We start from the raw sequence: 17,089 nt of genomic DNA, 5'->3' as shown, positions 1-17,089 counted from the left end.
ATCTTATGCAACCTCCTGCAGGTGGTGTTGATGTTCCTGGGTCCTTAAATTCTCAAACACCTGGGGTGAATCATCAACGTGAGTTAGGGTCACGCATTGAGGTAGCTAGGGGATGTGGTACCGAATATCAGTTAGGTCATCCCTGTCAACGACATTAGTCTTTTTGATTATCATATGTAAACTCATATTAATATTAATATCAATTGGTCAAATTTCAAATTTTATATATAATATACATTGTTTTTCAAAAAAATTACACAACACACATGTGCTAGATCAATTGGCGCCTCCTTTAAAACTACACACACAGACGTCAATTGAAATGGCAGCATTAGGTGCATAAGTCAATCCAATTGGCGTCACCTCTTTAACTTAGAGAGAAAATGTCAATTTATCTGACGTCACCTCTTAAAAGTGAGATAGTTTGAAAATTAAACTGAAAAATGAATTATTTTAGAATTATTTTTAAAATAAGTAAATTATTTAAGCAAAAAATTCTAATTGATTTGTCCAAACAAAAATTAAAAAAATATATGCAAAACCCCTTTATTTAATAACACTTCCCCCTTACATCAATTTTTGTTTGATGATGCTTGATAGAAATTTAAAGCCACAATAGTATTAAATAAATAAATGAAGATTTAAATTGTTTTTTTATTCCGATAAATTAACGTGTTTTTTTTTTGTCTTTGAATCTTTTTTTTTTAATTTTAATTTTTAAAGTTAAGATTTACATAAAAATTCAAAAAAGAATCTTTGAATTTTTCTATAAATTTTAATTTTAACAATTAAAATCAAATAAAATTCAACAAGATTTTATCCAACTTATCAAAATAAAAAAATTATTTAAACCATGAATAAACATCAAACATCAATCTTCTAATCATAATTAATGCCTTCTAATCAGTCCTCGTCATCCAAGTTGATTTCATCGAGAATCACAATTAACGCCACTATGAAAGCGTAATCAACATTGGGATAAACTGTAACCATGAATTGGTCTTTACCAATTAAAACACTCTCAACAGTGTGTTTTTTGTGCATCTGCAATTACAATAATATCACAAAATTAACTTATGATTAGTATAAATATTACATAATTAATTAAAACTAATTGTACTTATGGTTATGTATATTAAATTACCTGGGCAACAATGTTGTTAGATTCACCAGCATAAATCATGCAAGAACGTTCGAGCCAACTACCTTTGACTTTAAAATCACAAACATCCTCTTTTGTGTTACCGGCTAAAAACACATGCAATTTGGTCTTAAACTGGATTAGAGATGATCTCTTCAATGTAAATATAAGATCTTTAGCTTCTGTGCTTTCACCCCTAAAAGCTTCCCACCGATCATGCATAGTTACTATCTGCACCAGAAGCAATGGATATTTTTACGTAGAGTTCAAAGGCGCATGCATGCATGGCAAAGTTGTGTTTTATTTAATTCATAAATAAAATAATTTTTTTTAATTAATTAAATAGAAGAAAATACGAGAATAAAGCTGAACCTTGCGACGTAGGGTGGTAATGGGGTTGCCGGCGGCATCAAGCAAGACGCGGCGGTCGCGGAGGGTTACGAGAGAGCCTTTAACATTGAAGACCATGTTGCCGTTGACATCAGTGACGGCGAAGTTTCCATCTGAAATTGTCATAACTTTTCTCACGATGGTGAGATCTATCGCATACGGAGCACAGTATTGAGGGCCGTATATGCTGGCGGGGAGTGGCAGCATCGGATCAGAGGGGGAAGGTTGTGGTTGATAAGGGTAAGCCATAGGTTGTGGTTCATAAGGGTAAGCCATAGGTTGTGGTTGATAAGGGTAAGCCATAATGATTATGATGAGATCAAGAGTGTTTGAAGATTGAAATATAAGATCAATATATTTCAATCTGTTTGTGATCAGAAGATTGTGCTTGATAAGTGTAAGACACAAAATGAAAATGAATTTATAGGTAGGAACAAGAAGGGTACAACGAAGGTGATTTGGTGTTAAAGATAAACCGTGTATACTATTCTTAAACTATAAGATACGGTCTTTCCTTTCTTTTCGTTTTTTTTGTCAAGATATAGGCTTTTCTATTTTGTGTACAAAATAAAATTTGTAGCATGTGATGGTGTGGTTTAGAGAATAAACATCAAAGTGATAAATTTCTGCATTAAATTTTTTAATTATTATTGATGTCGCCGGTGTCTCGTAGTCGTTTTTTTTTTCGTATATCTATGCTTCATAATTTATAAATAAAAATAGTTAAGCATGATAATCATAAGAAGTTTGAAGAAGAAGAATGAAGATCAAAGAATCTCTTCAAAAAAGAACTCTAAATACCATGTAATGAATAAAAAGTGATGAGTATAAAATGAATCTTCATTACTATTCAAGAGGTTACATGAGATATATATATACAAAGCTCTTATGGTGTATGATAGTTATGGTAGTACAACAATACACAATATAATCTCCTAACTACTATAATTAATAAATGTAATCACTTCTAACAAACTAAGAACCTCTAACTAATTTGTTAATGATAACTTGAAAAACAATTTAGTCATCTCTAACTTGTTCATGGTATAATAGTTATTGTGTTAGAAATGGATGAATAATTACATAGCAAAATCATTTTTTAATTTTCACACGTTCTCCTAGGAAAGAACCTTCTTTAATTTTTTTTAGAGTTAAATGTGGGGTATATTGTAGAATTTGTTGGAATCTATTTTAAAGTTTTGGGGGAGTTGTATAGATATTTAGAAAATATAATTAAGTTGTTTAAATAATTTGAATGTGTAACATAAGAATTTAAATTAGTATAATAGATGTTGGTGCTCTTAGATTCTTGATAAATCTTTATTCTCCACCACAAAGTCAAAATAATGATGAATTGAATCCTAGATTTTTTCTTTAAAGGTTTAGATTGAGTTTGGATATCCTTGATATATCTTCATCCCTGGAATGGATTAATATTTTTAATAACAATATTAAATTTTATCAACATCAAATAACATTTTAGATAATAAATAAAAAAAAATTAAAATTTTTTTAAACATACATTTCAAATAAGAAAGTAGAAATCAAAATATCAAAGCATTAAAAATAAAATTAATATTTCAAATTATCAAAACTAAATAATAAAGAAAAAACTACTATAAATATGGTGGATTTGGAGTGGGTACTGGTATCTCCATTACCCTACCCAAGGGAAAACCTAAATTTTTCGGATTCAAACTTATTCAAAATAGATTTTGTTGAACAAGTGACTTCAACCACAAAAGGGTTGAATTGTGTTTTTTTAAAATTGAGATTAATTAAAAAAATATTTTCTTAAAAATGATTTATGTTAGCTCAACCGTTGAAAAGAGATAAAGATGTGAAAAAATAGAAGAAAAATAATTAGAGAAGAAGGAAAATTTATCTTTGAGGCATAAGATAACGAAACTCTTGAGCATGTAGACATTCATGTTTCATCCTTAAATAATTCAATACACATTAGTGTTTTACACTTCCTTGTATATTCCTTTTCCACAATTTAAAATAGATCTCTCCAAAAAAAAAATTGACATATCATTTATTAACCATGATACACACTTGTAAACAAAAAAAATTTACCCCACAGTGAGCGCCATTTATGGTGACACCTTTAACCATTCTAATAGATTCTTTGAGAAATTCAAATACATCAAAAAATTTGATGTGTAAGATAAAGTATATAACAACATAATTAAATGGTCTCAAGAAACCTAAATAACCTATAATCAATTATAGTATATCCACAACAAGTAAGATAAGATAAATGCAATATACTAAAGCACAAAAACTTGTTAACTTAGTTAGATAAAAGTGATGTCCTATGGGGTGAGAAAAGTTATCTAATTTTCTGTATTTTCAAGAATTATTACAAGAGATTACAAATGAGTTAAAAAAATAGTCACTCAAATAGACACAAAGTAGACCTGTTGTTGACTGAAGTCCATGAAGGTTCCTTTGGTACTCATTCCAATGGACATGCTATGGAAAAGAAGATGTTGAGAACAGGTTACTATTGGCTAACAATGGAATCTGACTGTTGCAAGTTTGTGAAGAAATGCCACAAGTGTCAAATTTATGCAGATAAGATTCATGTTCCTCTGACACTGTTGAACGCCATTTCCTCCCCATGACCCTTCTCCATGTGGGGAATTGATATGATTGGCATGATTGAGCTCAAAGCTTAAAACGAACATCGTTTCATTCTAGTGGTTATTCACTACTTCATGAAGTGGGTTGAAGCGGCTTCGTATGCGAATGTAGCCAAGCAAGTTGTTGTAAGGTTTATCAAGAATCAGATTATATGCTGTTATGGTGTGCCAAGGTAGATCATTACTGATAATGGATTGAACTTGAATAATAATATGGTGGAAGCTCTTTGCAAAGACTTCAAGATTGCACATCATAATTCTTCTCCCTACAGACCAAAGATGAATGGGGTTGTTGAAGCTGCAAACAAGAACATCAAGAAGATCATTTAGAAGATGGTGGTAACGTACAAGGATTGGCATGAGATGCTCCCATTTTCTTTGCATGGGTACCGTACATCCATCCACACTTCAACAGGGACAACCCCTTTCTCACTTGTATACGGCATGGAAGTTGTGCTCCCGGTAGAGGTTGAGATCCCATCATTGCGTGTATTGATGGAAGCCAAGTTGACTGATGCTGAATGGTGTCAAACCAGGTATGATCAGCTGAATTTGATTGAAGAGAAAAGGTTGACTGCCATGTGTCATGGTCAGTTATATCAGCAAACAATGAAGAAAGCTTTTGATAAGAAGGTCAGACCTCGTGTGTTCAGAGAAGGTGACCTTGTGCTCAAGAAGATTCTATCTTTCAAACCAGATTCTAGGGGGAAATGGACTCCTAATTATGAAGGCCCATATGTTGTTAAGAGAGCCTTTTCAAGCGGCGCTTTGATTCTTACAACTATGGATGGTGAAGAGTTCACTCGTCTTGTGAACGCAGATGCAGTCAAGAAATATTTCGCCTAAAAAGAAAAGAACAACTCGCTAAGTTGAAAACCCGAAAGGGTGGCTTAGGCAAAACGGAGTGTCTCGGTGGATTGAAACCCGAGAAGGCGATCCAGGCAACAATTAGAGACATAAAACAGAAAGAATTATCCCGATAAATTGAGTACCCTCTTTTGGGGCAGTTTATGAAAAAAATAGGGATTATGGCAAGTAACTGCATCCCACTGATCTTCAGTTTTGAAGACTTTCTTAAGCACAACATTTGGTTCTGATTCATCATTCCCAGTCGGCGCCAAGAGCACAGTGGACATCAAAGTTGGTAGAAGGATTAGTGATCATTGTATTCAGTGTAGCCATTTTCCTTATAAATTACCATTTTTCAACTTTTGTAAAGCTCTAACGGAGTTTTGTCATTTATAGACTACCATTCCATTAAATAAAGTTGAGCTTTTATCCAATTGTTTCTACTCTTGTCTATTTCAGCTAAATAGGATAGAATTTTATTATGATCATTTTTAAAATTAAATTTTAAATCAAAATCACACTTTCTTAAATATATAAAAGCAGTTACTTTAAAAAGCAATCGATATCCTTTAAGGGAATATCAACAGCGGTTTGAAATGCGGTAAGCCCTAAATGTGGAGCATTATTGGTTCTCCCCAAGCAGTTGACGTGATCCCTTTTTCATCCCCGACAACATGTCAGCATCCGAATTTTGCTGAATTCGCTAGATGAGTTCGTGATTGGCCTCCCTTGAGTTGTAGACGCATCATACCAGTAGTTTGCATAAGTTTCGGCAGAATTTTGCTTCACCATAAGTCGTAGAGTTACCCCTGATTCTGAGCAATTTTGTGGTTATCCTCTACAAGGTTGTCCTCAATTTGATATGGTGTTGACCTAAAATTCCCTACAGAGTTTATGTAGAAGTTTCCTCAGCAGAGCCTTTCCTTCTCCCCAGCCATGGTTGAGCCTTCGAGATGGTTGTTTCGCTCTAGTTGTTTCCTTCCTATGTGGATTGGCTAGGAATTATATCGATGATTCAGACCAGTGATATTTGTATCCTTTGTGATTGTTTTGTCAGCATAATTATCATATATACATATACATATACATTCATAAATTTGATTATTGCATTATTACACTTTGTGATTCATTATTTCTCTGGTCGTCTGCTATGGTGGTATCCCTTTCCCCATGCAGATTTGGTTTATCTGTCATCTTTCAATTGTAGAGTGTCAGCCCATTAAGCATAAGGAGTTTAACCTTTCTCATTCCCCACTGAGTTGTTTCCTCGTGGATGATTATTATTTCAGTTTCCTCCCCAGTTGATAGTCTGGATGGAATCACTCCCCTTGAGTTATATCCTCATTGGGTTAAGTCTTTGATTGACCGTTTCTTTCTAGATCTTACCTAGATAGATGCTTTTGGTACCCCTGAGGGTTTATTATCCAGTAACTAATAATATTCTTCTCATTTTGCAAATATTTCACTTTTTTCCAATACCCGGCAAGAGTAACCTTTTCTCACCAGATTCGTTTTCATGTCTCCCAGGAAGATTATCCTTGATATGTTCATCCTAACCGATGACGGATATTTTCTTCCCTTGCTTTGAGTCTATCCTTGATATGTTCATCTTAACCGATGACGAATATTCTCTTTTTGGTATTCTACCCAGTAAAAAGGTAGTTGTAATCCCTATTTTATCCCTTAGAGAGTTAATCCTTGATAAGTTCATCTTAACTGGTGACGGGTTTCCTTCTCTTTGCGGTCTTCTGCCCAGTAACTGGTAGTTGTAAATCTTGCTTCCCCTCGGAGTCTATCCTTGATATGTTCATCCTAACGGATGACGGATATTCTCTTTTTGGTTCTCTATCCAGTAACTGATAGATATAAATCCTTCTCTTCCCTCGGAGTCTATCCTTGATATGTTCATCTTAACCGATGACGGATATTATCTTTTTTGTATTATATCCTGTATTCAATAGATGTAATTCCTACTTTTTCAGGAAGTTTATCCTTGATATGTTCATGTTAACCAGTGACGGTTATCCTTCATAGTTTCCCCAGGCAAGTCTATCTTTGATATGTTCATCCTAACCTATGGCGGATTTTCTTTCCTTTGAGTCTATCCTTGATATGTTCACTTTAATCAGTGACGAATATTCTCTTATTTCTTTGGTCTTCTGCCAAGTAACCAGTAGTTGTAAATCCTATTTGGATTTTCCCCAGCAGGTTATTCTTACCCAGTAATTGGTAATGAATACATCTTCTGGTTTGCCCTCAGCGAGTCATCCTTGATATGTTTACCCTAACCGGTAACAGATGTCCTCCTTGTCAGATTTTTGTTATCTCTTTACCCAGTAGCCAGTAATGGATAATATATTTCTGTTACTTCTATGTTGAAGATCATTTCTTCCCCAGTTGAGTTTGAGTGCGTATTTCCTCAATGAAATCGCCATTTTTCTGTTCGGATCGAGTATTCCAGTTTTGTGTTGATTTACTCGTTTCCCCCGCATATGTCCTTTTATTCCCCGGCTGAGTCTTTACATTGATTTATTTTAATGGAACCCCTCGTGTCCCTTTCAGTAGTTTTTAAAGTCGTAGCCTGGCCTACGCACAACCCTTTTTCCCAGAGTCTCTGTCTCCCCAGTGAGTTTTTCTTACGAAATGCATTGTGCTCCTGCGGACTCCGAATTCTTTTCCTTTGTGGCAACATTTTTCCCCACAAAGATTATTTTAACATTCATATCATATGCATCATGAGGTCTCTTAGGGACCAAAATTTGTTTCTATATGTTGTTATTTAAGCCCATTCTACTGAGTCAATGCGAAGATTTTAACCTTCATCTCCTCAGCTAGAACGTCCTTAAATAGGGGCAGCTGTAAGACCCCAATTTTGATCCTAAGATCCCTCATGCTCTTATCATCATATGCATTAGCATTGGGATAACAACTTGACATCCTCCTTACCCCTTATTCATTGGGTTTGCATTGAGAGAGATCACCAAGCACCATTTAATTGTATCATACTTCATTTTTCTTTATTTTACTAACCAAAGTACCAAAAAATATGTCATTGTATAATCTAACTCTTTTGTAGGTAGGACACATGATCACCTTTGATCTATCAAGCTCATATCTAGGGTATAAGACCCCCATTGCAAGGATCTCAATCAAGATTTAGTTTACTGTGACTCTAAGTATCATATATGAATCCCCGTGATCTTGACATGATATTTTGATTAAGAAATCATCAAGAGTTTGAAGTTGGTTTGCCTTGGAAACCCTAATTCATCTGGGTATCTTATGTGACTTCTTCAACAAGCTTCTTCACCAATTGATCAAATATTTCAAGGGATACTTCACATTTCATCATCTTATGCATATATGATCCTCCATGAGTCCAAAAAGTCAAAAGAATATCAAGCTAGTAAGTTGGTCCATGGTGGTTGACCAGAGGAATTCAACTGATCAAAATTGGGGTTCCCTAGACCCTATCTCCTACAACTTTTATCATATGAAAATGATTTCAAGAGTAAAGTTACTCTAAATCACATTCCAAACAATTTTCATGTTGAGGTCTAAATCTAATTTTTCTTGGAAAGTCATTTTTTATGGTGAAGCATTATAGGTCATTTTGTCTGAACCCTAATTTGGAGGTCAACTTCCCAAGACCATAACTTGCTCAATTTTTATGAGATGAAAGCCATTCAAGTTTCATGATCAAATTCAACCTCGCCATGCTTCAAATCTTCTATTTGAGTTTCGGTGTCACGCCTCAGTTGCAACATGGATTGCGCTCTGGGAGTTCCTTCGTCGTGGATTCAATTCCTTACACATCAACTTCAAAAATTTGCATTGTGTCTTCACCAACGGATTCGCGTTTCAGCGTTTGACATCATCGCTCATGGATCGATTCAAAGATTCATCAAGATTGCTCCACCACGAATCCTAACTGTGTCTAATAACAACTACCGAAACAAAACTAAATCGTAGTGGCGACGACCAAAAATCGAGACTAATCACGCATTGAAGCAAAGAAAACTCATCGGTTTCGATGCAGTGGCTCTCCGATGACAACATGTATCTATTTATCCTTCCCTTTGCTTTGATTCGATTCACTCCTTCTTCTCCTTTTTCTGTTTTGCTTCCCAATATGCTCGCGTCGTTGAATTGAGAGAGAGAAATCAGGTGAAATTTGAAGAGTGAAATGAAATGGTGAATGGTGAAAATGAAAAAAGTCTCCCTAAATCTGTGTAGAGTTTGGTATTTATAGAGTTTTGTCCTTCCGATTTCTATTAGAAACTCAAGTTAAATGTTAATGAAATTTAACTTAAATTACATTGAAATGTGAAATTCTGTTAATCTTTTCATGTTAAATTCAGTTAGTAATCTGTCAATTTAATTCAATTATGGTTCTATTATAAGTGTTAGTTGAGTGAATTTGATTAGTTGTGGTGCATTCGAGTTGTTACAGTGGAATTCAGTTGTTGAAACTGGTTGTCATGCTATGCTTATTGGAATGAAAGTATGGTATGGAATTGCGTTGTCTAACTTTTAACTGTATCCGGTTTGCTCTTGTGAGGCTTGCAATGTTGTACGTGGATGATGTCAACTGTTGTTGTATCTTGCAGGTCAGAATTAGAGCAAGGTTATGGACTTCAAATGATTTTGGGTCGGTTTCTCGCATTTGCTGAATTTCGAGTTACCATTTGATCTTGTGTTTTAGCCTATATTAGTATCACTTAGTCTCTTTTCTATGTATTGAATCTTCTATTAATATCAGGAAAAGTTTTGGATTGGTTAGTTAGAATAAAAAAGGTTCATGTTAGTTCACTTAGATTGTTAGATTATTATTGTTAGGTTTGGCTTAAATTACTGTACGTCAAAGCTTGTTTATGGGTGGTTTTGTTAGTTATCTGTGAAATATCGAAATCGTTCTATTGAACCGTGAAGTGCAGTTTGAGTTTTAATTAGTTTCAAATTCTGAGTTGTTCATCCTATTACTATAAATGTCATTGCTTATTAAAAAAAAGTTGATAAGTTAGCTTAATTGGTTAGCACAAAATGTGAATCATACTGGAATGATGCTTAAATTTGTCAAATTCTGTTAGAGTTAAATAGTTTGAAATGTGAACTGGCAGTTAGAATTTTGATATTGAATTGATTGTTATGATATGGAAAGTTTGGAAGTTGTATGGAAGTATTTTAATGCACATTGATTAGAAAGTTTTAAGGTGTATGAAATATACTAAAGCACAAAAACTTGTTAACTTAGTTAGATAAAAGTGATGTCCTATGGGGTGAGAAAAGTTATCTAATTTCCTGTATTTTCAAGAATTATTACAAGAGATTACAAATGAGTTAAAAAAATAGTCACTCAAATAGACACAAAGTAGACCTGTTGTTGACTGAAGTCCATGAAGGTTCCTTTGGTACTCATTCCAATGGACATGCTATGGAAAAGAAGATGTTGAGAACAGGTTACTATTGGCTAGGTTACTATTGGCTAACAATGAAATTGGTTACAAACTATTATTCTTTACTTTCTCTTTGAAATAAGATTACAAGTGTTATAGAATAGCAAATAACTTCTCTCACCATAATTAGGATTTGCATTGTACAATGATGAGAGACTAGTATGTTATTTATAAGAAAACTAACATACTAAACTAATTGGCTTTTACACACAGGTACATTACACAAGTTAACTTAGAGAACAAGCTAACTTAAAAAACTAGGCATAACAAACATGCCCAATTCAACATGCTAACAATCCTATCATACTTCGACTACAACATGTGAACAAACTTCGACGACATGCTAAGGTCCTGTCGAATTTTCAAACCAAGAAGCTACCCTTCGATCATACTAGAGTTCGATCCAATATCTCACAAATTTCTACCTTAGAACAAATTCTATAACATCAAGGAAATAAACTAGCTTTTTTCATGCAGCTTTATCAACTGCATACAGTGTAAAAATTTGTAACTTGGTAATGTCTTGGTGATTGAAATTCTGGTATCAGATATGAGATGTCGAAGGTAATGTCACAACACTAATATCTGAGTAAAACAAACAGGATAAAGATAAAGAATAGTAATGCAAGAGACACAAGCAATTGTTAACCCAATTCGGTCCAACTCACCTACATCTGGGGGCTACCAAGCCAGGAAGGAAATCCACTAAATAGAATCAGTTCAAAGAATCTCCGTACACTTCAACAAGTTATAGTCTTTCTCACCTAATCTCTACCCATGCGACTTCTATCTAAGCACTCTTAGATATGAGAACCCATTCACTCCCCATCAATCACACCTGTGATTTTAAACAACAATTACTCTGAAAAGAAGACACTTTTCAATTACACACACTTGATCTTCAATCAAGTAGACACACACTTGATCTTCAACCAAGTAGATACACACTTGATCTTCAACCAAGTAGACACACACTTGATCTTACTTAACAACTTCAATCAAGTAGACACACAATCATGCTTAAAATCTTAGAGTGACAAATTACAACTCACAAATCAGACCAATTCAATCATCTATGGATGAATTGAATGGCTTACAAGTCTCACGACTAAACAAGACACAAACCCTTATATTCTCTCAATATTTCGCTCAGTATTGGTTGTGTATCAAATCAGGTTTTCCATGTCCTATTTATAGAAGCATTCAGCTGGGCTTGGACATCTTGAAAACCCTAAAACTATTTTCCAATTAAATCTTCTCATGACAGTTGGGTAGATCTCCTTAGAAAATAAGTAAATCAGGTTGTAATTAATGATTGAATGCGCCTACAAATCAGATCTTCAATCATACATAGATTGCCATTAAATGCGCAATCACAAGACACATAACATTCACTCTGAATGTTTTGTGTATAGGATGTCATGACATCGGGTCTGACATCCTGGAACAATCCTGGATAATTCCATTTAATTTCCAGCAGGTACATAATATCAGATGCCATGACATCGTGTATGACATCCTGAAACAATCCTGCATAATTATATTTTAAAACTCCAGCAGGTACATAGATATCTTATGTTAAGACATCACATGCAACATCTTGTGAACACTCTTTGTTTTATCAAAATTGCTGCCAACACTTAGAACCAACAAACTCCCCCTTTGGCAAATTTTGGCTAAAACATATATCTGTCCTTTTTGTTCACAAGAAAAACTATCAGCAGTTAAACAATAGTTTAAGCAGCAGCAAAAGCAAACAGAATTACTAGTTATAGAAGCAACTAGTAAAACACACAAATGCACAAGGGTACTTCTTCTCCCCCTAAGTTTGTGCAACACAAACATCTCCTTTAACAACAACAACACCTGTAATGACAACACCTGTAACAATCAGAGTCACCCTCTGACATCTGCTTCAACATCACCTGTGTATACATCAGACATCTCCTCCAACATCTGTAAACAGAACAACCTTCTGTCTTACATCAAACACATCTCCTTCAATAATAGATGTTCATCTGTTCAGCTACACCACACATACATCTCCATACAGCTCCACATATTTAACTGCTCCACCTAATCACTTCTCCCCATTTTTAGTCAAAATTGACCAAAGGTGACCAATTAGACAAAATAAATGTCAATCAGTCTAGCAGAGAATGTCTCAACAGATGTTATAACATATAAAATGTTAAAACATTAATTGTTAGGAGATACAAACCCTAATTATACACAGCTGCAATAGCTGAGATAATTAGAAATCCATGGAACTCATTAAGAGCCCAAATATTACATCAAGGCATCAGTAAGGACTGCCACAAAATTACACACTTTCCAAAAAACAATAATTTCTTCAGCATCCAAAACAGCCAAACCACCAGGGGGACCAGTCTTCATAACAGCACCTAGTACACACAATCTTCATAACAGGGTGAACTTCACTACTCAGTATGAGGAAGTAGCATCTTCTTCACCTTCAGATCCAGAACTGCCACTAGAATTATCTTGAGAATCAGACCTCTCACTTGAGGTATGGGCATCTGTTTCCTTGGCTTGTCCAACAGTGGTTGTCCTACAGACTTCATTGTATGTGGCTTCTAATTCAACAACTCTTTTTGTTCCTCTTCCTAGGAACTTATTGATTACAGTTAGGGAGACCCTTACACACCTTCCTCTAATAAACACTTTTCAATATCCTCCGGAATGTTCACCACAAACTCCTTCACAAGACCTTCAAAACATTGGGGCAATGCACTAACTGTTTTCATCAAACCAGCAAACTTGATCAATTCCATAACCTCCTTCACTTCCACAGCCTCCTTCCCTAGCTCCCTTTCCACATCAACTCTCCTCTGTATAACAAATTTCCACTTGGCTGCACCATCTTCCAAATGAAAGGAAATGTTGTCCAAATGCAAAACTGCAACCTTCGTAGGAGATTTTCTAACACTGTGCTTTTTAACAGGAGAGATGTCTGGGACATCGTCTTCGACATCATCTTCAGAATCAGAACTTTCTCTGACCTTTCTCTTCTTGACTTCTATTTTACTCCATGATTTAGAAGGACCTTGATCAGTCACCATTTCCATTGAATTCCCCCACCTTTAATCCGACATATTTTCATCACTTTGGTAAGATTTATGTTTGTTTATAGTTATTTCATAGTCATTTATCATGTTTTGTTAGTTTGTTATCGCATTTCATTTTATTACATGTTTATGTCGAAAAGGTCTCTTTTATGCTTCGATTTGGTAGTGTTATTGTTACAGGTCGTTGCACAGGTGTAAAAGAACTGATAGTGGAGTTGTGGTTGCTCTGAAAGGCAAAAATATGAAGATACAGCAGGTCAACACGAGCCCCCGTGTGCAACAACACGGCCCGTGTTGTTTGTCAGGAAAAGAAAGCTTGGAGAGGAAAAACAGAGAGTTAACACGGGCACCCGTGTGAATCCACACGGCCCGTGTTGATGCCTCTGTAGCTTGCTCTGAAAATAGTCATGTTGGAGAGCACACACGAGCACCCGTGTGAATCCACACGGCCCGTGTTGATGGGCGCGACTAAGAAACTTCAATTTTTGTCATGTGGATCTATTCTGCTCATTAAGGGTAGTTTGGACTTTTTGCTTGGGGAAAATCCATCTGAAACTATTAGAAGACTTGGGAGAGAAAGGGAAGACACTTTTTGACGTATGAAAGAAAACATTTCACTGGAGATATAGCTACTACGGAGGATTCGAAGACGGCGAGATTCAAGGGAATCAACCATTGAAGATCAAAATCTCCTAATTCTTTGTAATGTTTAATTTTCACACTATGATTTCTTTGAATACTATGAGAGGCTAAACCCCCTATGTTAGGGGGGTGGCCCTGATTTGATCGTATGTTATGAATTTGAACAAATGATTTCCTTATTACCATGTTACAGATTTCAATTCAATTGTGTGATGTTATTATGCTTTTGTATCGGACAAATACAATTTGATCTACGACTATCAATAACAGGATTGTGATTGTTAGGGTTTTCACACAATTGGGTTTATAATTGCTTCATCTAGGACTAGTAACTTTTGTAAATCACCGCAAACCTCGATATTGTTTATGATTAAAACCAAGGATTTATTGAATGGACATTCGAGATAAAAATTGGTAGTTTAATAGTTTCTTCTTTAAGGACTTAAGGAAGAACATTCTGAGGTTAGGTAATTGACTGTTTCATGTGTATTAAGGAAATCTTGACTGAATTCATAACTGGTTAAATCAACCACTCACCCTAGCATGTTTTATCTTAATCAATTATATTTTACTGTCTTTTGTGTTTATTGTTAAAATTCCAAAAACAACCAAACCATTATCTTTTTGTTCTGATAGAATCAAAGTAAAATAAGTATTTCCTACGTAATCCTTGAGATCGATACTTGGAAATAAAACTCCTTATTACTACATCGGTAAAAATAGTACACTTGCTATTTTTCCGATCAAGTTTTTGGCGCCGTTGCCGGGGATTGCCAAAATACCTATTTTAATTTTAATTTTATCGAAAATTTGTTGCTCGTCAACCAAAATTTTATCTGTGACAATCTTGTTATTCAATTCTGATATTTGTCTAACTTGTTTATGCGAGGTAAGGCCTCAGCAGATTTTTCTTTTGACGCAGATCCAGAAAGAACTCTTCGCGCTAGACTGAGACAAGCTAAGAGAGAAAAACTGGAATTAGCAGAGAAAGCAGAGGAGGAAGTTGTTTCAGTGCACTCAGAGAATTCAGATTCAGACGCGGAAACAGTTCCTGAAATCATGGTTGCAAACCCACCACCACCACCACCACCACCACCACCAGAGAGACTTCTCGGTGACTATGGTGGAACCAACACTCCGGGTGGTCGTATGACAATTGTCGACCAACCGGTTAATATGGAACAATTTCAGCTGCATCCCAGCACAATTAATCAACTCGAAAGGCGGTCCTTCTCTAGAAGAGTGAATGAAGATGCCAACAAGCATCTGCAAAGGTTTTTAACTATGAGCACAACGCTGAAAATGCCTGGACATAACGAAGAAGCAATACGACTTCGTATGTTCCCATTCACTTTAGAAGATGAAGCCGAAGAGTGGTTCTATTCCTTACCTGCTGGTAGTATCACTACATGGGAGCAGATGGAAACAGCATTCTTGCAGGAATACTTTCCCGCATCCGTGTCACTGCGAAAAAGATATGAGATCCTAAACTTCAAGCAGAAGGAGGGTGAGTCACTAGGAGATGCCTATAAGAGATTCAAGAGAATCCTAGTGGCTTGTCCTACTCACAACATGGATGAAACTGAGCAGATGCAAATGTTTGTTAATGGTCTTTGAATTCAAACGAGACAAATCCTTGATTCAGCAGCTGATGGCTTAGCTAACTTTGCAACAGCTACCGACATGAAGAAGATAATTGAAGTTATTGCCTCGAATGAGCATTTGGAGTTATATGATAGGGTGTCAAGCAAATCTACAGTTATTGACTTGAAGCTCGAAACAAACAAACAGGTGAAAATTGAAGAAGCAGTTGCTGCGGAGGTAGAGAAAAGGTTGAAAGCACTAAACATAGGTGCTCAGAAAGTGGCTCAAGTGCAACAGGCACCAAACGATGTGTGTGGCATTTGTAATGGACCATACAATACTGTTCATTGCTTTGTAACACCGTAGCAGATAGAAGATATCAAGTTTTTAAAGCAAAACAATCCCTACTCCAACACATACAATCCGGGGTGGAAGAATCATCCCAACTTTGCATGGAAGGATCAGAAAGGGAATGTGCAACAGCAGGCACAGGGTCAATATCAAAACCAATATCAGCAGCAACAACAACAAGTCCCTAAGAAGGCAGATTGGGAGATTGCAATTGAAAAGATGGCAGCTCATAACATCCAGTTCCAAGAGGAGACTCGAAATAATCAGAAGAACACTACAGCATCCATAAAAAATCTTGAAATTCATATGGGTTAAATTGCTCAACAGTTAGCTTCCAATTCCCAGGTACCTGGCACGCTCCCCAGTGGGACAGTTGTTAATCCACGTGATCAAAGTCACATTAAAGCAGTGGTCACAAGAAAAGGAAGAGCTAATGAACAACAAGTTGACGAACAGGTCGAAGAAGATGGGTTGTTGGAAGTTGACTTGGAGATTAGAGAAGAGCCACAACAAACTGAAGAAGTGGTGGTGAAGCCGGCAAGCCAGCAAGAGAAACAAAAACCGAAGATCATTCTTCCTTTCCCTACGAGAACAAAGAAGAAAGATCTCCATGAATTTTTTTTTGAGAAATTCTTAGAATTATTCAAGAAGCTCGAGATCAACATACCTTTTGCTGAAGCTCTGGAACAGATGCCGACCTATGCCAAATTCATGAAAGACATCATATCGAAGAAAAGGTCGATCGAAGGTGAGCTGGTTATGCTAACTGAAACTTGTAGTGCTATTTTGCAGGGTCTAAAAATTCCGGTGAAGAAAAAAGATAGAGGTGCAGTCACTATTCCTTATACCATTGGAGACAGATCATTCAAAAAGGCACTAATCGATTTGGGAGCAAGTGTTAGTCTAATGCCCCTTTCGATTTACAAAAAAATGGAGTTA

At 35.7% G+C, this 17,089-nt stretch overlaps 1 protein-coding gene across 1 annotated transcript; it reads right to left on the bottom strand.

Moving 5' to 3' along the window:
• Window positions 1–826: 826 nt before the first annotated feature.
• On the bottom strand, window positions 827–1,910 carry LOC127127360 (protein LURP-one-related 10). The gene is made up of 3 exons (XM_051056521.1): window positions 1,514–1,910; window positions 1,145–1,372; window positions 827–1,044 (listed from the first exon to the last, which is right to left on the bottom strand). The coding sequence occupies exons 1-3, from the start codon at window positions 1,832–1,834 to the stop codon at window positions 904–906; spliced, it is 690 nt and encodes a 229-aa protein (XP_050912478.1). The 5' UTR covers window positions 1,835–1,910; the 3' UTR covers window positions 827–903.
• Between the last annotated feature and the right edge of the window lie 15,179 nt (window positions 1,911–17,089).

This window comes from Lathyrus oleraceus, chromosome 3, assembly GCF_024323335.1.
Source record: "Lathyrus oleraceus cultivar Zhongwan6 chromosome 3, CAAS_Psat_ZW6_1.0, whole genome shotgun sequence".
Lineage (NCBI taxonomy): Eukaryota > Viridiplantae > Streptophyta > Magnoliopsida > Fabales > Fabaceae > Lathyrus > Lathyrus oleraceus.
The sequence above is the reverse complement of the archived record's forward strand: the minus strand, read 5'-3'. Positions and strand labels throughout refer to the sequence as shown.

Coding starts and splice junctions, on each gene's coding strand:
- LOC127127360 (XM_051056521.1), bottom strand. CDS start 1,834: ATGGCTTACCCTTATCAACCACAACCTATGGCTTACCCTTATGAACCA. Junction 1,373..1,513: donor TTACCACCCTACGTCGCAAG/GTTCAGCTTTAT, acceptor CTTCTGGTGCAG/ATAGTAACTATGCATGATCG. Junction 1,045..1,144: donor CTAACAACATTGTTGCCCAG/GTAATTTAATAT, acceptor TTGTAATTGCAG/ATGCACAAAAAACACACTGT.